Raw genomic sequence first — 25686 nt, 5'->3', positions numbered from 1 at the left:
TATTTTACTCAAAGGACACTGCAAATTTTGTGATGCGAGGTAGATCAACAATTTAACATTATTTTTAAACTAGCCACAAGGGCGGCTAGATTAGCCACCTTTGGCAGCCATCTCAACACAGTTATTGCACAATTATAATTTGTTTCTCTTATACTAAATAAGCACGATTTTTGTTATTTGATGCTTTTAATTGAGCGCTTGTGAAAACTTTTGCATAACAATGCTCTCGCATTATTTATTCATTATAGTTGTCAAACCAATACAATTTTGAATCTTTTCTTGTAAAAAATATTTTTTTCACTTATGCTTTTACATGTTGAAGCATGTTGCTTATTTGCATATTTCATATTATCCAATCAAAAAACTTTCATACTTTACTGAAACACGTCGAAAACTTTTAAAGAATAAATTTGATATATTTTTCACACAGGCAAGAGCTTCTTTCTTAAAAAATTTGGAAAGTTTAATTTGCATTTGTCTTTATTATTGAAAAGTATAGTTGGAAATACTTTGGAGTTGAAGCCCGAAAATAACTGATGGACATTGATATACACGGTAGCAGACTTATTTAGTTAAATGAGTGTCTCATTTGAAATAGTTTAAATTTTTTTTTCAATAACTTTTCAGTAAATAAAAATTATGCATAATATTACAACTATACAAAACATACATGCATTAAAAAAAAATAAATTAATAATTGGAAAAAAACTTCCTTTTTGGAGAATTTATTCATTCTGCCAGGAGCGAATTAACCATGTTACAATTATGAGGATCTCTGAAAGCAGTTCAAATACACATGATAAGTGACAAATGTAGTTCTATGATAGACGAAGAGGCTCCCAAAAATGCGTTCTGCCAGCCCTAAACCTGTAAATCAACCACTGCATTCCGCTATTGCCTCCAAATTATTGACCTTGCTTCAATTATTGATCTAGGGCCTCACTTTTAGTTGATCGGGTCCTGGCTCGGTTTGAAGGACATTAATTTATTGTTTTCATCAAACATTATGGATACAATTCTAAAGTAGAAAATTGTTAAAAAAAATATTTAAAAAAAGCACATGAAAGATGAATACTTACGGATTAAACCACCAAAATGTGATCTTTGACAGGAAAGAAGCTCTTTCTTCAGGACTTTCTCTCTATAATAGCAATAATGAACAATTAGGCTAGCATTTAGTTATTGAACTTTTAAAATTCACTTTTCCATGATTGTATCGATCATCTTTCTGATCTGAGACATAATTTTAGAAATTAAAAGTTGCAAAACAATCTTCCAAGAATCACCATGGAAGTGAATTATGAATTGAAGGGTTCAGTGGATAAAGGTGTTAACTGACAAATCATTTGTTTTGAGAAAAACGCAGTCGAAGTTCAAAGGCTAGTATTTTTTATGCAATGGATAAACTGTTTCTCTTTTGGTAGCAAATGTTAGTTTTTTGTTTGAAATGTCTATTACAAAATGATCAGCTGTGAAAACCCTCAATTAATGAGTTTTTTATCACTTTTATTTAGTTAACACCTGTTAAAGCGCCACCTATGTTTAGTCAAAAACCTCTGGCTGCAACCAATTCAGGGAGTTTAAGGTCACAGCGGCTGAAAGAATGCTGCTCTCAAGTGTATGAAATTAATCATAATAAAAGTTATACAGTCCACTTTTGTTGTAGTTCAATGGTTGTGTTGCGTTGCAGAGTAGAGCCAACCGCAAGAAACCAGCTAATAGAAAAAGATAATCTTACCTAGAGGTAAGAACATGGTCAGTCGAGCCGGATATTAAAAAGAATGGCTCGTGAAGAAATGTAACGCAAGTTGAAGACGCATGGAGTGAAATAACTTATGCATTACGATTCAAATCCTGTACATGAAAGGAGGTGAGTAGCAATTTCAAGTTTGAAATTAGTGACTGCTAAATAACCAGAAAATGTTTAAAGACGCGAAGGAAAGTGAAATTGAGTTGACGCGCGTGAAAGCAAAACGTTCTATCGTAAGAAGAGCAGTGACAAATTACGTAAAGAAAATTGAAGGCAATCTAAAAGAACAAGACGTTAACTTTGAGGAAATATCTGAAAATTTAGAACTGTTAAAGCAAAAAGAGGCTGAATTGAAAGATATTGACTATAAGGTTGAAGCGCTAATTGAAAATCTTGAAGAATTAGATAGCGAGTTAGAAAGTGTTTTTGCGTATAACGAAAAAGTAATACTAATTAAATTTCGTGCTGAGAAAAAACTAAACGAACAGAAGAAACCAGAATTAAACGTCTCCAGTTTAAATAGCGCAGATAAAACAAATTACGGAAGTGAAACAATAAAGCTGCCGAAACTTTCCTTGCCCAATTTCAGTGGCAATATTATCGACTGGCTAACGTTTAAAGATCTTTTTAATGCAACAGTAACAAAAAATGAATCTCTATCTGATGCTCAAAAGCTTCAATATTTAAAAACCTCGTTAAAAGGTGATGCTGCGAAAATTGTAAATTCTATTCCAATATCTGATAGTAATTTTAAAATTGCGTATAATTTGTTAGATGAACGATACTCAAATACAAGAGAGCAAACTTTTGCTCACATTAAACGCTTTTTGGATCTTCAAAGCATTCAAAATGAATCCGCTTCTGCTTTGTCGACTTTAGTAGATAATGTCAATGAAATAATTCGTTCATTAGAAACGCTGGGTCAATCGGTCGATAAATTTGGGGATACCTCAATGTTGTATTTAATATTACAAAAATTAGATACTTCCACTAAATTATGGTGGGAACGCCAGTCAAAGAATTATAAAATTCCGAAACTTAGGGATTTAATAGAGTTTCTAAAAAGTTACGCTAGAACAATTCAAAACAGTAAGGGTTCAGTCGGTAAAGTTCAAAAGCCCACAAGTTCTAAAGTTAACGCTTTGGTTGCGGTTTCTGTATGTTCATATTGTAAAGATAATCATTACTTATCAAAGTGTGTAAAATTTCGCAGTTTATCCGTACCGCAAAGATTTGATTTTGTAAAAAAAATAAACTGTGTTTTAATTGCCTCTCTAATGTGCATCTAATTAGAAAATGTAAAAGTGGTAATACTTGTTTCAAATGTGGGAAGAGGCACCACAGTATGTTACATCAAGAAAATGAAAATAGGTCGATACCTAGGTTTCCTTCTGTAAGAGCTAAAGAATTTATTCCTTGTTCAGTAGATACGAGTTTAGATTTAAATCGCAAAAATGAAGTTACGTCTATAGTATGTGCAAATAATTCATATGGTAATCAATTGGGAACTAGTATGAATAATAGCAATTCATCTGTTCTTTTATGCACTGCTGTAATTAAGATTAGAAATTCTAAAAATGAGTGGATAAGTTGTAAATGTTTGCTGGATACGGGATCAGAAAAAAATTTCATTAGGAAAGAATGTGCCAAGCAATTGGGATTGAAAATTAACCCTGCTCAAATTTCAGTTTCCTGTTTAGGAAGTTATAATATGCTAAGCAATGGAGCAGTCGAGTTAGTATTTTCCTCTCATTTTGACACTGAATTTAAGATAGTAACCTCTGCTTACGTCATTGATAAAATTTGTGGGGAATTGCCCAATTCAACTACGCCTGTGAAATGTTTTAATGAGTATAAGGATTTATTGTTAGCAGATCCCTCTTATTTTAAGAAGGAAAGCATAGACATTCTATTTGGGGTAAATGTATTTTTTTCGCTTGTAAACGGAGAGGTAATAAAACGGGGTGAAAATCTTCCGTTTGCAGTATGTTCTAGATTAGGGTGGATAATCGCAGGAGCCACAACGCTCAGCTGTTGTGACTTAGAATCTAGGTCTGTTAATAGTTTAAGTGTTACTACAGATGAGCTAGTCAAGTCGTTTTGGGAATTAGAACAAATTCCGTTAACACAATCGCTTACAAGGGAAGAAAGACTTTGTGAAACGCATTTCTTAGAAAATTATACGTGCAATAAAGAAGGAAGGTATTCTGTTAGACTTCCGTTTAAACCTAATAGAAAACTGTTAGGTAACTCCAAGGCCACCGCATTTAAAATGTTTCATAGTCTAGAAAAAAGACTTCTAAAAATACCTGACATTTATTTGCAATACAAAAAGTTCATGACAGAGTATCTCGATCTTGGGCATATGGAAATCGACAATACGGTATGCAAAGAAAATGCTCATTATTGTATTCCGCACCATCATGTAATTAATGAGTCTAGTTCCACCACAAAATTAAGAGTTGTTTTTAATGCTAGTGCAAAAACTACATCTGGTGTATCATTAAATGATACGCTTATGAATGGTCCAAAGGTGCAGGACGATTTTTTCGCTATTTTATTGAGGTTTAGATGTCATAACATTGCAATTACAAGTGATTTACAAAAAATGTATCGCCAGATAGAGATTCATGATGCAGATAGAGATTTTCAAAAAATTCTGTGGAGGGATGACTCCACTAAACCAATTTCGACTTATAGGTTGTGTACTGTCACGTATGGTACCGCATCTGCTAGATATATAGCTACGCGAGTACTTAAACAGCTGGCAATTGATGAGGCAGCGAGATTTCCGAAGGCAGTTGATCTAATCATGCATAATTTTTACGTTGATGACTGCCTGTTTGGCGCTAAAACGCAAGAGGAGGCGATTGATCTTATCCATGAACTGAATGATCTCCTTAGAAGAGGACAATTTAAATTGCACAAGTGGTGTACTAACAATTCGTTTGTGTTGGAAAGACTACGCAAATCAGAGGGCTTGTCCGCATGTTCTTCTAGTACCGCTGATTCTAAATTTATTAAAGTATTGGGATTGAGATGGAACCCAACGCTCGACGACTTTACGTATAACATTCATTTTTCGGATAAGCACAGAGCCTTCCCTACAAAAAGATCTATTTTGTCTAGTGTGTCAAGCATTTTCGACCCCCTTGGGTGGTTGTCGCCATTTATTATAACTGCAAAAATTTTGATTCAAGATTTGTGGAAATGTCAGTTATCGTGGGATGATCCTGTGCCTCCGGAGCTTAAGGAGCGATGGATTAACTATAGCAACGATATTTCTCAACTTGAACCTGTAACTGTGCCTCGAAGAGTTCTTTTGCACGAAGCGTCTAATAATGAACTGTATTGTTTTTGTGATGGCTCTGAGAAGGCATACGCTGCAGTTATTTACTTAAAATCTTCTGATACGTCCAGTCATCAAGTTAGCCTGTTGACATCGAAGACTCGTGTTTCACCATTGAAAACAATATCGATTCCGCGCCTTGAACTTTGCTCAGCTGTGTTGTTAGTGCATTTACTACAAATCGTTCTTTCGTCATTACATATTCAAATTGATGCAATACACGCCTTCACAGATTCCACAATCGTTTTAGCATGGTTAAGATCTGAGCCGTCACGTTGGCAAATATTTGTTGCTAACCGGGTTTCTGAAATACAAGGGATCCTTCCTATTCAACACTGGCGCTGGATTCCTTCAGACCAAAATCCAGCAGACTGTGCAAGTAGAGGACTTTTACCCTCTGAACTGCTTAAGTTTGAATTATGGTGGTCTGGTCCTCATTGGCTTAGACACGAGGAAATTCCACATGTAGAAGTACCATTGTCAACGGACGCTCTAAAAGAAGAGCGAAAAAAGGCTTCGTGTTTATATGGAACATTGTCTGTTGATTTTCCAATAATTGTTAAAGTTTCATCATATGTTAAATTACGCCACATGATAGCATGGTGCCTACGTTTCATTAAAAATGTTCGATATCCCAAAAATCGAAACATTGGCTATCTGACTAGTGATGAAATGAAAGCCGCTAGAAATATTTTGGTGAAGATAGTTCAAAAGCAAGAGTTTTCCACTGAGTATCTTCATTTGGAGAATAAAAAACCACTTCCTGCCAATAGTAAATTACTTTCCTTAAAGCCATTTATAAATGAAGATGGTGTAATACGTGTTGGTGGTAGACTGGAAAATGCTCCTTTTTCAAATGAAAGAAGACATCCCATTCTCCTGCCAAAGAATCACCACTTAACTACCATTATCATTCGCTCCTATCATGAAACATATTTACATGCGGGTACTATTCTTTTGTTATCTGTTATACGTAAGGAGTTTTGGACAATTAACGCTAAGTCGGCCATTAAAAAGGAAATTTGGAAATGCATTAAGTGTTTCAAACTCAAGGGAAAAACAGCAACTCAGGTGATGGCTGATTTGCCGCGTGCTAGAGTAATGCCATCACGAGTGTTTTCAAAAACCGGTCTAGACTTTGCAGGACCCTTTCTAGTAAAACCGCGATCTGGTCGCGGGGTTAGAACCTTAAAAGTTTACATTTGTATTTTTGTGTGTTTAGCCGTAAAGGCTGTGCACATTGAAATTGTTGGCAAATTATCTGCAGACTGTTTTATAGCTGCACTAAAACGATTTGTGGCGAGACGAGGAAAACCAAGTGAGGTATTTTCGGATTGTGGGTCAAATTTTGTTGCTGCAAATAAAGAATTGAATAGAGCAGGGTTCGCGTTTACGCGCTATAGCGGGTTTTTTACGCAAATTCGCGGGAAAGGGACGCAACTTCCGCGAAAATTCGGGTCCTAGGGACCCAGAACACCCAAAAGATAAAAACCAGAAAAAAAATTGTGGAAAATGCTGAAGATCTATCTAGTGAATGCTTTTAAGCTTCAACGACCAGGAGAATCAACAGAAAAGGATTAAAATGACCCTATCTCTGTATCAGCTATTCAAACACACCCCTACTGTTGACCAGTCAATGGAATTTTAGTGATAAGACTGGAGCTTACAGTGACCTCCTGGGCAGAGCTCAAGGAGCAAAATATTGCAAGTTCATAAATAGCCCATTGTACTCTATTCTAAGAATAAGTTCTCCCTCAACTTTTATCTGGGGGAAATTCCTGAAAACAACAATAAAGATCAAAAGTAAGAGTGGTTTCAATGCAATCTTCAGGATTGATACAGGACAACTGAGAAGTAAAAGCTTATCTATTTTGCATTCACCTAACCAGAATTACTTTTGAAAATTATTATCTTGCATCCTCGATAAAAGGATGGGTGAAAAAAAAATGGCGAACATTTTCCCGATCGCGCAAAACACAAAGTTCCGAACTTAAAATTTTTCTTGTTAAATTACTTATGAATATGAATTTTATACAAAAGCACTTTAACCTTGTTCATTTTCTAGTAATTCACCTATTTCTGAGGGGCTATTTTTATTTGGACTTGCAAAAGTCACGTATTAATCGATCGCGCCATTTTGAAAATGGCGAAATTTTAAAAGTAGCACCAAAGCCAACACAGATATTTTAAAAGAGTCATAATGAAGTCAAATTTTCTAATTTAAGATTGCAAATGAGCAATTTTCATACTCATGTGAGAAAATGTTTCGTTTTTGGGATCGCGATTTTTGCTTTGTGTTAATTCGCTTGCGACTTTTTTCTATTTCTATGAAATTGCCATTGATAATTGATGGGGGGGGGGGGGGGGCTGGTTGCTTTTTTTCACCTAGAAAAATGTTTATGAAAGCAAAGGTTAAGGGAGTGCTTTCTGCTTGATCAATCAAAGGTATTTATTTTTTATCTCATGGTAAAATCCAACTTTAAAGTAAATTTTGAGTTTACCTCATTGTAACTGACTAAATAGTTTCTCAAATAACTAAATCTTGCAAGTGTATTATTTGAACATATGATAATCACAGAAAAAAAGGGCAAAATTAACCAATTTAGTTTATTTCATACCTTTTTCAAATAACTATGTGGATAGTTTCTTTTCCCTAAGTATAAATAGTTGTATATTATTCAATTATGTGCTAAGATTTTCTGTTTAAAATTTAAGGGACTCATTTTTTCCGCCAAAGGACCCAAATCTATTTCATTAATGGGTCCTTGGGACCCAAGTTACGGATAGTTCAGCGCGAACACTGATAGAGTTATTGCACTTCTCCAGAAGGAAGAACCCGTTCATAATTATTTCGCCAACGAGGGAATTAAATGGAACTTTAATCCACCTTCCGCCCCTCATTTTGGAGGAATTTGGGAGGCAGCTGTCAAATCCGCTAAATCTCACCTAAAACGTACAATAGCAGACCAAAAATTGACTTTGGAAGAATTTTCAACGCTACGACACAAATTGAATCTTGTTTAAATTCCCGACCGTTGAGCCCTTTGTCAGAGGATCCATCCGAAATGTCTGCTCTTACTCCTGGGCATTTCTTGGTTGGTACATCGCTTTCTTCAATACCAGAAGAAAATCTTCTCAACGAAAAAATTCCCCCTTCTTATCGCTGGAAATTAACTCAACAGATTTTTCAGAGTTTCTGGAAACGATGGTTAAATGAATATGTTTCCGCGTTGCAACAGCGATCCAAATGGGTACGAGAACAATCAAATATTAAAGTAAATGATTTAGTTTTAATTAAAGAGGACAACGTTCCTCCTCTAAGGTGGAGGTTAGGTAGAGTAATGGAAGTTTTCCCTGGTTCGGATCAGAATGTGCGAGTTGTTAACATAAAGACCGATACTGGAATTTTTCGCCGACCAATTCATAAAGTAGCAGTTTTGCCTAATATGGACTGATGAACTTTAGGTGACTGTTACTAATGGATTGGTAAATAATTGTTTTGTAAAAAGGCTTCTTTACATCTGTTTTATTATTCTACAAACTTTAATAATGTGTATTTCATATTTGTTGCCAGTAATGTATACTTGATAGTAGTTAGTTCTCAATTGTTTTTTTTTCTATAGTTTATCATATAATTTTTGAAACCATATATGTTTCAACGTGGCCCGGTATGTTAAAGCGCCACCTATGTTTAGTTAAAAACCTCTGGCTGCAACCAATTCAGGGAGTTTAAGGTCACAGCGGCTGAAAGAATGTTGCTCTCAAGTGTATGAAATTAATCATAATAAAAGTTATACAGTCCACTTTTGTTGTAGTTCAATGGTTGTGTTGCGTTGCAGAGTAGAGCCAACCGCAAGAAACCAGCTAATAGAAAAAGATAATCTTACCTAGAGGTAAGAACAACACCTTCATCCACTAAATTTTGGATCAAACTTTTCATACCATGTCAATGGATGATGGTAATAAAATACACTAACATCTATCTGAATCACATTTTTTGAATTATAAATATAAGAAAACACCGCAATATTCTGCATTTAATAACCAAATAAAGTAAAAAAACTTTTTTATAAGCTTTACTGTCAGTTACATATCATTTCTATTTATAAAAGTGCTGTAAAACCATTGATGTTCCTCTGGAACAAACTCTGCTCTTTAAGATTTTGAGCTTTTTCCTTTGTTATAGTTCTTGTTTTACCCATTTTTCTAATAAGATGAATGCTAGTATTTAGTGGATTTGCTATTTTCTTGTTTTGTAGTAAATCTACTCTTTTAAATGGCAAAGACTGATCATAACTTTCCTTATATAGATAAGATCCATATTCTTCAACCCGAATCCATCTGATCCCATCCCTAAACCTAACATTGTCTTGTAGACAATTTTTCCTCCTGTTTGTCAAATTTAACATTGTTGCAAGCATTTCAGTATGGTGGAAATTGTTTGTCATATCAATCACTTTGTTTTTTCGAGATACACTCCGGATGATATCCCGATACGGGTCTGGTATATATATCGTTTCGTGTTTTCTAAGAACCTTCTCAATTCTGCCAAAATCCCGATCTGAATCTAGATATGTATGTCCCACTTCTGGAAATTTGTGGTCAATTGATTAGAAATAACCTTTCAATATAAGGAATTGATAGAGGCAGATCATTGCAAAGTTTTTGTTCTGGCCAGCACAAGAGTCACTCCTTACTATTAAACCGTCTTTTGTTTTCAGCTCATCATCCTTTTTTTTTTTATTGCCGTTAAAATTGAACTACAGACTTCTGAGCTTCCTGGATGGGCAACGTCTTCAGTCCATGTACAAAATGTGGCTTTGGCTACATTTTTATAAATTACTAGCATTCCCGTACCCAGCATTGCTGGGGTAATGGAATTAGCAGGAGTTAACAGTGCTTGGTGCACCTAGTTTCGAAAATCCCCTATAATACTTACTTATTACCTATAACTTTTTCTATTTTGGGGAGGATCCCGGGGCCCCTAGACTCCTTACATATATGCCCTTGTCCTTAACCGATCTTTAACTGTTATTAACTATCCTTTTAAAGTATTGATTATCTTTGCAAACACAGGCCATCCACATTTTATTGATATACCTATGTTTAAGCAAAAACTTCTTTGCATACAACATTTTTAGTTTTTTTTTTCTGGTGCTAAAATTATTAAGCTGCTTGATGAACTGACTTTGGAGCAAGCTACATAACATTGGCCGTGTGAAAAAAGTCTTCTCTTAAATCGATCCCTGCTACTTTTAATGTCTGTCCTTGTGACTTATTAATGGTTATTGCAAAGCAAACTTTAACAGGAAACTGCACTCTTCTAAATTCAAAAGGATAGTCCGCCTGTGATGATGTTCTTAAAAACTTCGTTTCTAGTTTTGAAAAAATGAAAGCAATAAGACAGAAACATTATGATTTGACTTGTGAAAAGCCTCGAAGAATCACGTGAGAAACAAAAACAATATCAAATTTATAGTTCGCTATCGACCAAAAGTTGAGATGAAGTATTGAATAATGATTTGAATGGAGGAAAGCCTTCGAAAATAAGGGATTTGAATTTCAATGACAGGTTTTAATTTTGCAGAAATTAATGGGTTTTAATTAATGTCTCCCGAACTAATTGAGATTTCGAAAAATCCTTTCTTAGTGGTTACTTTCGTAATCATGCGGACTTGCCTGCCAAATTTCAAGTCTGAAGCTTCAGTGGTTTTGGCTGTGCGTTGATATATATATGTTACCTAAGGACATTGATTTTTATATATTAAGATATGTATTCCTGGATTGTAGAACTACATTTGACGCAAGTAAAAGGCTTTTGATGTTATTAATTTTGGCAGCGGCACAGTCTGTTGTAAGTCAACGGCAATGAAAGCAGTACCATTATTACTTTTTGCATATTCCCTATCAAATTTGAATGACTCGAAAGCAGCTTTGAAATTCTCTTCAGGTTCATCATTATTCCCGGAATCACATGTGCTACATGTATCGCTTCTTGATTGTGAAAAGAACAAGTTAAATTCGCTATTAAAATAACTTCTGTATGTCCACTCTTTGACAAAAAAGGTTTCACGTTCGTGAAACCTTTTGGTTCACATCGTTCAATATATAAAGCATACATTTTTGAGATACTAAGAAGAGGGTAAAGGTATTTTCTGTGAGGATTGTTGCACCTGGAATAATGTGAACTTTCTGCTGAAAAACTTTATATGCTCCATTACATATGCTTTCATATCATTTTCCACTTTGTGTGGTCTTGAACTGTGATGGCCCCTTTTATCTGATAGTGATGCTGACAATCCTTTTGAAATACTGTTTTTTATGATATCAAGCTTTTTTCTTCCAATACCATACAAGAGCACATAGACAGCACATAGCTGTCTTGAAAATATGTATAGTTTGACAGTCGAAAATGACATAATATTTGTATGAAGCTGCCCTACTTTTCCTAGCACTTGTGCTCTGTCTTTTACTGCTATTAATTTCAGTACTATTAAAAAGTGTACAATTTTTAGCATTCACATCTACTTTATTGAATTCAGTTAGTATGGAAGCCCTGTCATCAATACTGAATTTAGAGGAACACTGTAAACGACATTTAACATGGCACAGAGTACCTGTACATACTGATTTTGCTGGTACTAATTTGCCTGCCTGGGAAACATAAGCTTCTCCTTTCTGCCTAGCCGTGCTGCTTTTTTTCGCTTCCATGCATGTGGAGTTTTTTCTTTTTCTGGATGTTTTTTTAGAGCAGGGCATTTCAGTCAACTCTTGAAATTGTTCAGGAGAAGGTGATATGTCTACTTTTCCATCGGTAATAAAATTTTCACATACCTCATGTTGAATATCAAAAATATCAGGACTTTCACAAACCTTTCTTCTTGCTTTCTTGGTAGGACTTATCTTGATATGTTCATCAGATGAGTCTGTCTTTTCTAATTCTTCACTATTGCTAATTCTTCATTAAGAGCTGTTTGCTGCCAACGTTCGAATCAAAAACGATGCTAACTCTATGAAAAACGGTACCCTCTAGTGGATGAAGGTGTTAACATACGTAAACACTTTTAACCACTAGAAAATTTACGGTTTTATGTTAGATAACACCTTTATCATTTAGAATCTCTGGAAATACACAGAATAGGACTTTCAATGCTAGCTTATATGAAATATAATCATTTAAAACTTTCATCCATCAACAAAACTCGTTTTTTAAAAAAATGTCAGTTAACACCTTTATTCACTGATCCCTTCAATTGTTAGTGAGGTTGCTAGCTACAGTTTGCGAAACAAGCCTTGCCTAACTTGTGGCCTAGAGGAAGCACATTTAGTTTTGACCAGAAGGCTCTTGGTTCCAAGTCCCAGCGTTACAGTCGCAAAATAAGGCGAACAGGAGGTTGTTTTGTTGCAGTTTAGTTCTCAATAAGAATTTTCCTGCTTTATATCAGATTCAATATACAAATATAGGGCAGCTACTCATAAAAGTCCTTAGAAGAGAGTTTTCTCTCAGGTGCTCTGTATCAAAATGAACATTGTCTAGAGTAGCATAGCCTGTTGAGGTATTTGAGCCACAAAACACAAAAATGCACCTGTACATTTTCATGCAAAAAAAAAAAAAAAGAAATCTGGACAACGGCAGGGTCATCTAGAGCCAAATTGAGCCTTTTATCAGTTTGATCGAAGGGGTATCCTCCCTCCCTGCCCCCACTACTCCAATATCTAGCCAGGCCCTTACTTTCCTACTAAGCTGACACGGCCTCTCTGCCGTCCTGGACAAAGCAACCTTTGATTTGAAAAAAGAAAGAAAAATAAAACCATTCAGTTCTTTGATTAAATTTTTTCTGAAGTTGTAATCATTTTTAGAAAATACTTTTTACAAAAACATTCACTTGTGATAGAAAGTGTGTTTCTACTTTTAACAAACTCACTAGAGTATATTTCATCTGCATAAGGCAGTGGTACCCAATCTACTGCTTGCAGGCATTCAATTACTGAAAAATATATTATGGAACCTACCAAAATACCTGATTACACTGGCCAACGAAAAATAACTTTTTGTCTGCATCCTAGTTTTAAATAGTCAATTCCTACTAATTTTGGGTTAAGAAAAACGAATATGGTAGTGGATTTTTTTTATTAGCTCTTGTTTTCAAGCCACATAAAAGCCCACTGGAGAAAGATGCATGGCAACCACACATTGATTTAAATGTAATGTTAAAAAGGGGAAAAAATACTATGCAATAAATGTTATTAAATAGGTCCTGTTTTATTAAACAATGCTTATTTTTTGGAAAGCAGTAGTTGTTTTTGGCTTATTGCTGTAAACACTTCATTTTTTATTGCTTTTTGTACGTCAAAGAAGGACCATCTCTTGTAACAGTTCAGCAGCATTTGGTGAGCATTAACTCAGCCTAATGACCCTGACATCTGTGTTCCATTGTAAAGATACCTTGGTGAAACCCTTCCTCATGCTCACTGCTTATAGCTTTAGTTTTTAGACAAAATACCCTAGAAGAAGTGAACAAAATAGTTTCAGAGACGCATCATTCATCAATGGTCACAGAACTTTTACAAGGATTGTTTGACCAACTGTTTTCAGTTCTTGTCTTCTCTGCTGCTTAGAAATACTTGTAATATACTCTTAATGACTTCCTGGGTGTTTTATTCTCCCCTCGCTTTTTTGTTCTTTCAAAAACAGTGACTTTCATAATTGCGCGTATTTGAAGGGCCGTTAAAAATTCTCTCCTTAACCTTAGCTTTAATACATCTTGGAAATTTTCCTCAAGGTATTGGAAAAGTGTCTTTGTTCACAGCTTTCACGAAGTTCTTCATTATTCTCAGCAGAATGAGCATGGATGGAAGCAGAAATGAGTGGATCTACCTAGAACTGCAAATTTTGGCCGATTTTATGCATTTCTCTTCCCAGAATTTAAATTTCTTGTAATCCAGTTCGGTTTTCATGTAGTGAGATTTTCTATCCCAACCTAGGGTTGAAGTTTAGAGGAGTCAGTCCCATGGGGTGCGTTTCTATCTGCCAGGAAAAAGGAGCATTAGCAAGAATTCACTATCCTATTTGGCCCTGTATCTTGAAAACTAGAGCTAATCTCAACTTTTTATGGTGATTTTCGTGTTCAGCGAGGCAAAATACTTTGGAAATAGCTATTGTTGAGCCAGATGCATTCTTGGTGTTGACTAGTGTTATCTTCATTCGATATCACGAATGATAATCGCAAATTTGAAGCCAAGCAGTCAAAAATTGTTTTCTAAATAAAAGATGGAAACTTCGTACCAACAAAATAAGCAGGTTAGTAATGTTAACAACAGTTTTTGGTTTGTAACTCTTTCTTTTCCTTTGTTCTCCTAGCTATCTAAAAAAAAAAATTGAACAATATACTTAAATTTATATTTGTTCTGGCCTGCAAGATTCATCTTAGCATAAAATGCAGCTATGGGGTCAAAACAGGTTGGTCACAGCTGGCATTAGGCATAAAATAAGCATCATTTATTTTTCATAAAAAGGATTCCTTCAAACAAACCACTTAATAATAATAATAATGAAAAAAAATCAAAAGTTTTATCCAAGCTAACCACTTTATAAAACATCTAAGAGTTTTACTTCTTAAAATAATGTAAAAATGTCTAGCCCAAACAAGATTTACTGGAAACAAAAAAAAAAAAAAATGCATGTGATTTTCTTTTTCTTTCTTTTTTTTTATCATTAAAGAATTTTTGTAGCAATACAAAAATTATACATTTCTATACAGAAAAAAATAGATATACAAAATGATATTAACACATACTTTAGGAATATCATCAGGATTGACTCTTCTATCTGAGAAACAATTCAAGAAAAACTGAGTAAAGGACAATGTAAAATATAGAACTATTGTTGAGTACTGAAAATTTTCATATTCTTCATCATAGGGAAAAGCCTAAAAATAAAAGAATTATTAAAAAAGTATTTACGAGCAACATATGAAAACATAATTAAGCTTTCCATAAAAGGATGCACTGCTTCGTAACCAATGTAAACCAGCCATCTATACTTGATATATACTAAACTACCAGTTTAATAAATCTTGTATTCAACATTTTCCATGCATTCCATTTTTTTAAAAACTACAGTGGCTCCCAAAAGTGTTCGTACACCTTGAAATTTTGTAGTAAAACCAAAATAACGCAAAACTGAATTTGAATATGAAGTCCAATTTTTTTTCACACCATTCTTATGCCATTCTGAATAAAACTCAGTAGTTTTTTTCAAAATATTGCCAGATTTTATTTTTGAAATTTGTCAAAAAATGAAGAGACGGAGAAATAATACGCCACAAAAGTCGTCGTACACTCAAATTTTTTCGAATAAATTCATGATTAAAACTACCATATGTCATTTTTTTATTATTTTTGCATTGTGTTGACCCTTAAAAGTCATTTGAATTTAATTTTTTGTTTATTTATTCCTTAATATTGTGATTATTACTTTAAAATGACTGGTATTTGAAAAACACCACAAACACCATTCGAAATTTGAATTGTTTACTCACAGTAGCGGTAAATTGGTTTGAAATGTCTCTAAATTAGGTAATTTATACCATTCTATAGTGAAGTGCTTGATAAAATGCTTTAAAGACAAGAATAGGATCGAAAACACGGTAAGAAAAGGTCAACTGGCAAAGTTAACAATGCGTGATCGGAGGTTTACAGTTAAAAAAATTATGAAAAATACACATTTGAGTGCTGAAAAAATTTCTGCAGAATTGAATGAAACATTTTACGTTTAATTTTCACCTAAAATTGTTCGCCAAGTTCTCTGATTAACTGGATTAAATGGGACCTCTTCCTGCAGAAATTTTCTTGTTCGTGCGAATAACAGTAAGCTTACGCTTTCCGTCGCAAAATCAATGATAAATAAGCTCAAAACCTTTTGGAACAACGTCTTACTTATAGATGAAAATAAATTTAACATTTTGGGTTAAATTGTTGTATAATTGTAAATAAAAGAAAAAAATGAGGAATTTAATCTGAAGAACTTAGTTGGATCAGTTAATCAGGACGGTGAAAGTGTTTTAATGTGAGGGTGCATTACAGCATCAGGACTTGGAAATTTGGAAATTTTTGACTAAATAATGAATCATGCTGTTCATTTAAATATTTTAAAAAGCAATTTTAAACTATTAGCCCAAAATTTGGTAATCGGAAACAACTTTGTTTTTTATCGAGATAACGATAAGAAGCACACGTTTGCGTTTGGTGCCTCAAAAATTGTCCTTAAGTTTAGAAATACCCCCTCAATCTCCAGATTTGAACTTAATGTAACATATTTAGAGATATCTGGGGGCTAGATTATGAAAATGCAGCTTTAAAACGAAAATAGAGCTAGAAACAGTAAGACTCGAACTGGGGTTGAACACTTACTCAGAAATTACGCAAAAAAAGAAAGAAAAAACAATGAAATCTATTCTCAGACGTTTAAAAGCTGTTGTTGATACTGCATGATATTCTACTAAATAATAACTTTGTAAAAAGTTAGATTATTTACTAATTTTTTGACATTTTTTCAAAGTGTACGAAGACTTTTGTGAGATAAAATTTCCGGCAATTTTTGGTTTTTGATTTTTTAAAAATTATGTTTTAATTTTTTATTAAAAATTTTCATGTAGTTTTGTTAAATATAGATCATAGATCTTATAATAAAATACCTATTCCGAAATATTAATTCTAACCAATGGATAATGGCCTATTTCATTGAAAATCGTAGGTGTACGAACACTTTTGGGAGCCACTGTATAATACAGGTATAAGGTATGAAAGAAGTTGAAAATTGTGGAGTGTATATTCTGTTGTGAATTATATGTGATAAAACTTTTTCTTTTTTAAGTAAGTAACTCAGTAATTTTCCAAGATCACCATTAGGAGACATGCTGATGTTTTAAATACTTATTTTTTTATGAAAATGAAGAAACATTTCATTCTAAATAACACTTCTGACTGGAAGAGTAACATTTTGTTTGAAGTAGTAAAAATTCTGAGCTCGTACTTACTGCAAATAAGTAAATATTTAGTTGAATTTAATAAAAATTATTGCAAAATTTTTACAACTTTTTATATTTTTTGAAGCATTATTTTTTATATTGTTTTGATTGTAAAACTTTAACCACAATATCCCCAAACTTTGGTATATTCCTTTGCAGCAGCAAACAATCAGGCAGCCAATTAATAGCATTTAGCTGGAAGTGTGCAACAATTTTTTAGCATCACTTTTGGTTATTGACATATTTTGTCATTTTTTAAATAGTACATATTATTAAGTCCATTCAGCAAAAGCACAAAGCTGTTTTATAGTATAAACAACATTCAGTTCTTGACTAGCATGGCATGTCTTACATTGCATAAGACCCATTATCTGCAATGAGGTCCCAACTATGATGAACTTAAACCTATGCAAAACAAAAGTCTGAGCCTCCTCTTTTGCTCCCCCCTCCCCTAACCCAACATCTTGACTTATGGTTGGTTTGTTCAATTTTTTACTTTTTGTAGATGGCAATCAAAAATTTGGATCTGGATTTTCCATTCACAATGCTTTTGAGCTTTTGTTAAAAAAAATAACAATAAAAAATGTTAAAATAATTTTACCAGCAGGGATTTTTGAATCCCTTCCAATTTAAGGAGCAGGCTTTGAGTGATAGTAAAGCCCTGTTTTCAATTATATGTCACTCTGAATGATCTCCAATATTTTTTCAACATTTCAAAGTACACTACCAGCAAGTTATAGGGCTTCAGTGCCCCTGTGGTTTTGCCAACTGCTTTGTAAGCAGAGAGGCACAAGTTCGATCCCCCCTGTAGCTCTTGATGTTCTCCTATCCTTCATATGTATTTGTAAATCTTTCATGTGCATTGTTCTGAGAATTAAAAAAATTGGAAAAACATTGTGGATTAATAGAGGTATAAGCATTCTTTGTGGAAAAACAGAGACCTACCTCAATTTGAGTTACAAAGGAAAGAAAGCAAGTTATATACTGGAATGGGGATTAGCTATTATTGTGATGATTTGATTTATTTTTAAATTTATTCAAAAAAAAAACTTATTTTAAAACTTTAGATGTTATTATACATTTTTTTTAAACTATTAGTATCTACTTATAGTGATTACTACCTATGTCTATTCTAAAATATTTGCAATTAAACTAGAACATTCTAAAATTTATCAAAAAAAAAAAAAAAAAAACATTTAAATGAAAATAAACAAACACAAAGATATCATAACAAGTTGCAATTGGATTGTTTGAAAAATAATATGCAGTTTTAATTTGGTACATTCATTTAGTTATTAACTATAAACAAATGATTTAGAAGTTTTTGTTTGCAAATATTAACTATGACAAAAAATAATTATAAAATCTACATTTACGAAAGTGAAAACCATAATAAAATGTTGTGTTGTTGTTATCGTGGCTTATTCCCCATGATCTAGTTGATGCTAGACCAGATCCAAGATTTTATGAATCAATAAGAAGTCGTACACTAAAAGCGAATTAGTCATTAGATCTTCATATGTCATTCCCACCCCAAATACGCAAGAAATTGAGAAAGAGAGGCCTCAGCTGAAGCACATTTAGTGCAAGTCTGAAAGCTTTTCGCTCTGCTCGTAAAAAAAAAGGTTCTCAGTATGCCCACTCTTGAGTCTACTGATCTTGATCTGGATGGTTCTATCCGCGCCAAGAGCAAGGGCCTACGGCACAGGCACATGAAGCTGAATTCAGCCTTCTGCCCTCCAGGTGCTCCAGATCTCTGATCTTCAGGAGTTGTACCCCCTTTCCCTTTAGCCATGAGTAGTAATAATAAAATTGAAGCTATGAAAATGAAAGATTTTCTTTATACAGTATACTCTTGATATCACGAAATCGAACGGATGATAAAAAATCGAGATATCCAGTTTTCAAAATAACAAGGTCATAATTATAATAAAATAATGTTCTAAAAATTAGTCACTATAGTTAAAAATAAGTGGAAACATGTAATGAAAGTTGAAAAGAAATCTTAATACAATTTTTAAAAAAATTTGAAAAAAAAATCCAACAATAATAGAGAAAAGAGAATAAAAAGGAGCACTCTAGAGATGTAGCAAAATGTAGCGTTTATCACGACTAAACTTATCAAAGATTTGAGTTATCAAATTGTAGAACAGTTTCAAATGAGTTTCGAGCGCCACTGAACAAAAGAAGTTGCAAAAAGATTTGCATCATTAATTGTGTCTCTAAAGGGGTTTCCCATTCATCTCCCCTTTTTACAGAGGTGAAAGTAGAGTCAAAAGGTTCAAGGAAGTGGTGTGAGAAGGGGGCGAAAAGTTTCAGGGACGTTTTTTGGGTTTCTCAGGACTTACATTTTCTGACACCCCCGGGCTCTAGAATGAAAGCGACAGTAGAAAAGCTTTTCCACATCATTCCTAAACCCTGAGAGAAATAATGAAGGGTCTGAGAAATTTTTCGAAACATTCCTCGAGTTGTTTCAAGACAATCAACTGCGATTTTTCTGGAAAAATTATATTTGACATAACAAGATTTTGATTAAAAACTCTTCGACATAAGAATAAAAAATAATATTAGATAAATACGAAAAATCAAGGGAGATAATATTTTTTTGTCATATCAAGATTTTTGAGATATCGAGAGTGTACTGCAGATGTAACAATAAGTTAAATGTTAATTTTGAAGAAGAAACCACATTTAGTGTTTTTAAGTTTGCAAACAAATTAATAAAAAGAGAGAAGCGTAGAAAAATAACATTCAGAATATAAGTAATAGCTCATTACACAATATGTAGATACTACTAGCTCATTACGTGACAAGTAAATACTACAATTACAGTTCACATCATATTATAACTTAAGTAAAATAGCAAAAACATACTGAATTGAAAGTCTTTTGCAATGCAGTATAAAATGAGGCACCAGTTCCAATACTCAAGAAAAACCAGAATAGGAAAAAAATGCCAGAAGTGATAATCCCCTTCTTTCTCATCAGTATCAAAGAAATTGCATAAGCCAGCTGAAAATAAAATAGTCATTAAAGTTTTGCAGTAATGGTAGGTATACAGTCATAATAATGCTAGTCAGAGTAATGGTAACATCAGGCTTGTCATTAAAAAAAAGGTGGGGAGGGGGGGCAAAGGGTTTGTAATTAATGCATTTTATTTTTAAAAAAACAGCAAAATCCATACAAAAATTACACAATAACATTTGTTCTAAAATATAATTTACCTGCCAAGATCGCCCAAATGATGGGCCTGGGTAACTTACACATAGGATAAGAAAGCAATGAAAAACCCCTTCGTGAACTCAATACTAAAATTAATTACTTTTTCAAAAAAAAAAAAAAAAAATGAAAATGAAGGAAAATAAATCATTGCTCACAAAAGTAAATATACAATAAACAAATTCTAAAAAGCTAAAATCTTTATTCAAAAAAAAAAAAAAAAAAAAGGAAATGGAAAACTGCACACTAAAAATCATTGTGATTAAAAGTAATCAGTTGCTGGTAAATATGCATTTGACCAATTTGCTCATTAGTAACAAAAATCCTAAAAATAATGCAACTATTGGCATAAGAAGAGCAAAAATGAACAATGTTAACTAAAATTGACATAAATGCTTTTAATTGTTGAAAAAGTATTCAAAATGATAAGCTTTGTACAATTTTAAAAGAAAGTTTTCCTATGAAGTAAACTACAATGATTCAAGATACATGTGACGATAACTAGAAAATACGTACTGAAGTGATGAAAACCAAAAAAGGAGTGTAATATTCAACTGGTGGGACTTCTGTGGTTGTGTATAAAACCATTTGATAAGACATGTCCACAACTGACAGAATCATTAAAAGAACACTTATCACCTGTAAGGTAAAATATCACATTAGAATAAATAAACTATCAATAAAATTAAATGAATAGATTCATTCTAGCATCTAAAGCTTACCAATTTTGTAATATTTAAAGTTGACCATGGTAATCTTGCTTTTGAGTTTCTCATCAATTGGTAGATTTCCACAGGAAAAAATATCCAAAAAAATATAACTGGACCCCATATTAAAGCAACTTTGAGAAAGCAGGAAGTGAAAATTGGAGTTGAAGTGTTCCAAGTAAGGTTTCGGTCCTAGAATTTAAAAATGAATTAAGCAAAAACATTACACATTAAATGATAAAAATATTTAAGAAAGCTAACTCTTTTATGAAATATAGGTAATATATATTAGGGTTTCTGTGGCTCATAAATAGAAGCTTCTCTTTGAATGCTGCAGTTGTGGATTCAATTCCCACTGGAGTCCTGGGTGCTATTTCATCATTGTGCTCCAATTCTTTCTTGTGTTGTCTTATTATGTGAATAAAGTAGTCCAGGGGTAGGTACCCACCAAGTGGGAGTCATGGCGCAGACTGCAGCATTGAAATTTTTAGAGGGGATGTTTTGAGAGGTACTTTTTCAATTTTTTTGGGGGGGGAGGGGCCTTGTTTTTGGTGGGTTTTTGCAAAATTTAGGGGTGTGTGCCCTTGCTCTTAGGGGGTGGGTGAGCACCCCTGAAGAAGTCTTATCTCACAAAGCAACAGCACTTTATACCTTTACAGTGATTATTAGCTATGACACAACAACAACATAGACAACATAAATTGCAAAAGTAATGCATATGTATAAACAAGCAGTGCTTGAAGTACAGTAAAACCCCTCTAATGGGGACACTAACGGGACAAATTTTTTTATCTGCAATAGAGGGTTTGTCCGTAGGAAAGGGGTTTATAATTTATGATGTTATTCTCTTTGGAATAGGGGTATTAAAAATTTTATGCATAAGAAGGGTTTCCACATTTGAGGGGTGCCCGTTAGGAGGAGTTTACTGTAATTGGGGGTCTGCTAATCTGGGGCTACTGACACTGATTCACAACAAAATCTTGTACTCTGTGAATGGGACCAGGGGTGTGCAGGGGGGGGGGATACCTGTTGGCATGAGCCCAAGCCTGAAAGGGGCCCAATATTTTTAAAACTAGGTGTGAAATATAGGAATAAACAATATGGAGAGGGGGCCGGAAAAGTCATTCGTGATGGGCCCAGGGTTGGCTTTCTGCCGGCAGAAACTAGTTTTTGCCATGCCAGTGGCAGAAACTGGTTTTAACTGGTTAAAACCGGCAAAAAGTGGCAAAAACTTAAAATTGTCTTAAAAAACTGAAGTAATTACTAAATGATATTTGTTTAGGTAAACTAAAAAATTAAACTTCATTTCATTATTGTAAAAAATAAAATGTTATGCTAGTGCCCTTGATTTTGTTCAGAAAGGGAACTTTTCAATTGCTGATGCTCGTAATATTTGGATTAATCTAACAAAGGACGAAAATCATATGGGTGCTTAGGATAGAGGAGTGACATACAGAGTTAAACTAGCATTACTGTTAGTAATTTGCTGGCAAATAAGCTTCATCTAAATTGCTTGTAATTGAAATTATCATGTGCTTCAAGAAGAAAGTGTCAAATTTTACTTGCCAATATTAATCTAGATTTTTTTCCTAATATCACAGCTTTGCAAAACAAATTGGCCCCACTTCTTGAAACTAATTTTTCTACTTGAATTTTTACCACTACCCTAGTTACTACATGATGAACCAGTTAAAAAAAATATACAATTTGAAAGGTTCATGAATATTGCTTGTTCCTTGATGCATTGCCTGCTAGCTTTTCTGTTGCAAGAATATTCTAAAGTTTCTTTTATTCGTGCATATTAAATTAAGAAACTATTTAGATTTTTGGAACCACCTTTTCCAAGAAGCAACTGTCGGGTCCAAACAATGTAACATTTGATTTTAAATTGTCATAATATTGTGAATTAAACTGTGCTTTGGTTAACAATTAATTACTTTTTCCATGCATTTTCTACTGTCTGTCAATAGTTTTTTTTCCCTCATTTTGAGAGTTTTTGCTAGTTTCTGCCGAAAATATGGCAGAAAGTGGTTTTTGCCATTCCGGTTTTAACCGGTTTCTAACATTGGTTTTAACCGCCTCGGCAGAAACTTGCCAGCCCTGGATGGGCCCCAAAATTTCTGTGCATGTCCCTGAACGGGACCACTGACCCATCTCTTTTTAATGAGTTATTTCATGCAATTTAAGCTTCAAAAATATTTTATCAGTATTGTATAGTAAGTAATTTATTTACATTAAAAGAGCCCATCATTTCAACTTTTTTTTGCAGGAGTTCAAGGATATTATACTTAATGTGACCATACGTCCTGTTTCAAAAGGGACAGTCCTAATTTTAAGTTAGCCCGTCCTGTTGTCCTTGCAATGTTCAAATGTCCTGTTTTCTAAAGAGAAACATCTGAACATTGTAAATGCTTCAATCAGAAGTCGTTTGATGCAGGTTTTTACATTTCTATATCAATAAATTAAAATTATGAAACTGCATAGTTATATGTACATATTTTACGCTCACACGGTCTACTACTCGGGCCAGGAAAGAAAAATTTTATTTATGAATAATTTGCAAAATAACAAAAAAGCAGGTTGCGATTTGCAGTTCTTAAAGCAGTGCAGATTGTAACAGTAAAGCATATGAAATCTTGCAAAAAAAAAAAAAAAAAAAATCTTGTTTAAAACCCGGCACCAAATGAGCAACATTTTACAAATAAAAATCTCAATAAATCAAGAGGGGAGGGGGGGAGATAGAAAATAAAAGTTAAAATAAGAGGCTAACTTGGAAAACAGAAGAGTTGGTAGGTCTGCAATCAGATATTTTTTTATTTTTTGCAGCTTCATTGCAACATTTAAAAAATTAATAAATAAAAATAATTTTGGCACAACCAAGTATGAAAAGTTTGCAAATGGTGACATTAAAAGTTAAACTTTTTGACTAAAAAACTAACACAACCCAGGATAAAATAAGATAACTTTAAACAAGTGAATGTTTTGTGATCTAGGTAACCAAGATTTTATTCAACTGTAGAAAATTCAAACTTAAAAAACATTTTATACATATTTTGACAATGTTTTTCCTTTTTTAGTTTTTAAGTGCTTTATAAACATAGATAACAGTAATTAAAAGTTCTTGGAGTTCATAAAATAATGCATTACTGAATGTTTCCCTTTAATTACAATTGAAAACAAGGACTGTTTAAGAAGATTAATGTATAGTCATAAGACATCTAAAGGGTTGTCTACAAATGATGTCAGGCATTGAGAGGGGAGGGAGTTAGATTCGTGAAATCGGGACAAGGGGGAGGGAGCAACAAAAATCACGCATGTTTAAAACAGTATTTTCGAGAAATGAAGTATGATGTGTGAAAAGGGGGGGGGGGGGGGAGGGGGAAGTGTTAAGTACGACACTTTGTGATACAGGGGGGAGGCAGGTCAAAAATGTTGAAAAAAGCGTGATATCATTTAGGGATAGCCTGTGAATAAAAAATGATATCATCTATTTTTATTTCTTGATGGAACTGTTTTAAATTCTATATAGTTTACTTTTATTTAATATTCAATATTTCATTATTATCTTGTAATAACTCATAGCTTTGGAATTGGAAGTTTTTAAAAACAAAAGAATAATAAGCCAGATTTTCATTCTCTGCAAAATCGAATGACAGTAGACAACCTTAATAGAATATTACTAAACAAAAAAAATATCATGCTGTTGATTTCTAAGGAAACTTTGAAATGTCAGACGGATTTCATCTGTTCAACATTTAAGTCTAGAAAATTTAACATAAATCTTATTACTCGATAACAGTAACAACGAAAAATCTGATATTATATGCACCTTACACTACCATATGGAACACAATTAGAAAAAAAAAAATAATAAATGTCGTTACTTTAAACAAAAGAAAATTTTCATCCTTTATATGGGATTGGAATTTGAAATTCTTATAAAAGGAAAATTTTAAAGCCGGATACATGATGTGATATGAAATTAAAGACGAATTATTTGACTAACCCAATACTTTGATGAGCAGATCTTATCCATCGCTGGTTTTAAAAAGATAATATTTCAAAAGAATTCAAAAATCTTGAACGCCCCTTAACACCATGATTCATTATCACGAACAAACTGATGCTCGGGAGCGGAAAAGGTTTGGCAAAAGAGCCGCTTAGCTGGTTATGACTTCAGCACAATTTTCATTCCTTTCCGCCGATAAATTTCTATTGTTCCGTAACATTTACGAAAGCGTGATGATTACACAATCTTACAAGCAAAAAGGAAAATTGTAAAGGAAATCGGTCAATGCAGGAACGATCCTGACAGATAAACGGGAGGCAACCCTATACTTTGGCGCTAAATGATATCATTCTAAGACTTGGCGACAAGGATTCTTCCTGTACCTCGTGCTTGGTTTAAAAAATGGCTTGAAGAATATAGTAATGAGTAATGTGTTAATGTATTTATTATGATGAGATTTTTACAATTAAATATGCATGAAAGTAAGTGAAACATTTTCTTGGATGTGACTATAGTAAGTTGTATCTTTTTGTTTTTTTTTTATTTTGAAAAAGAACATGTTCCTTTATTTATGCTTACTGTCTGACCACGGATTGTATGGAATGACAAACACCGTTTTACAG

At 33.5% G+C, this 25686-nt stretch overlaps 1 protein-coding gene across 1 annotated transcript; it reads left to right on the top strand.

Moving 5' to 3' along the window:
- Positions 1-1920: 1920 nt before the first annotated feature.
- On the top strand, positions 1921-8123 carry LOC129233424 (uncharacterized). The gene is made up of 3 exons (XM_054867453.1): positions 1921-2945; positions 3044-6422; positions 7926-8123. The coding sequence occupies exons 1-3, from the start codon at positions 1921-1923 to the stop codon at positions 8121-8123; spliced, it is 4602 nt and encodes a 1533-aa protein (XP_054723428.1).
- Positions 8124-25686: the final 17563 nt, after the last annotated feature.

The sequence above is a fragment of the Uloborus diversus genome, unplaced genomic scaffold (assembly GCF_026930045.1).
Source record: "Uloborus diversus isolate 005 unplaced genomic scaffold, Udiv.v.3.1 scaffold_403, whole genome shotgun sequence".
NCBI classification, from domain to species: Eukaryota; Metazoa; Arthropoda; class Arachnida; order Araneae; family Uloboridae; genus Uloborus; species Uloborus diversus.
Note: the sequence above shows the minus strand (reverse complement) of the source record. Positions and strands in the feature narration are given on the sequence as shown.

Coding starts and splice junctions, on each gene's coding strand:
- LOC129233424 (XM_054867453.1), top strand. CDS start 1,921: ATGTTTAAAGACGCGAAGGAAAGTGAAATTGAGTTGACGCGCGTGAAA. Junction 2,946..3,043: donor GATAATCATTACTTATCAAA/GTGTGTAAAATT, acceptor GCATCTAATTAG/AAAATGTAAAAGTGGTAATA. Junction 6,423..7,925: donor GACGAGGAAAACCAAGTGAG/GTATTTTCGGAT, acceptor GCACTTCTCCAG/AAGGAAGAACCCGTTCATAA.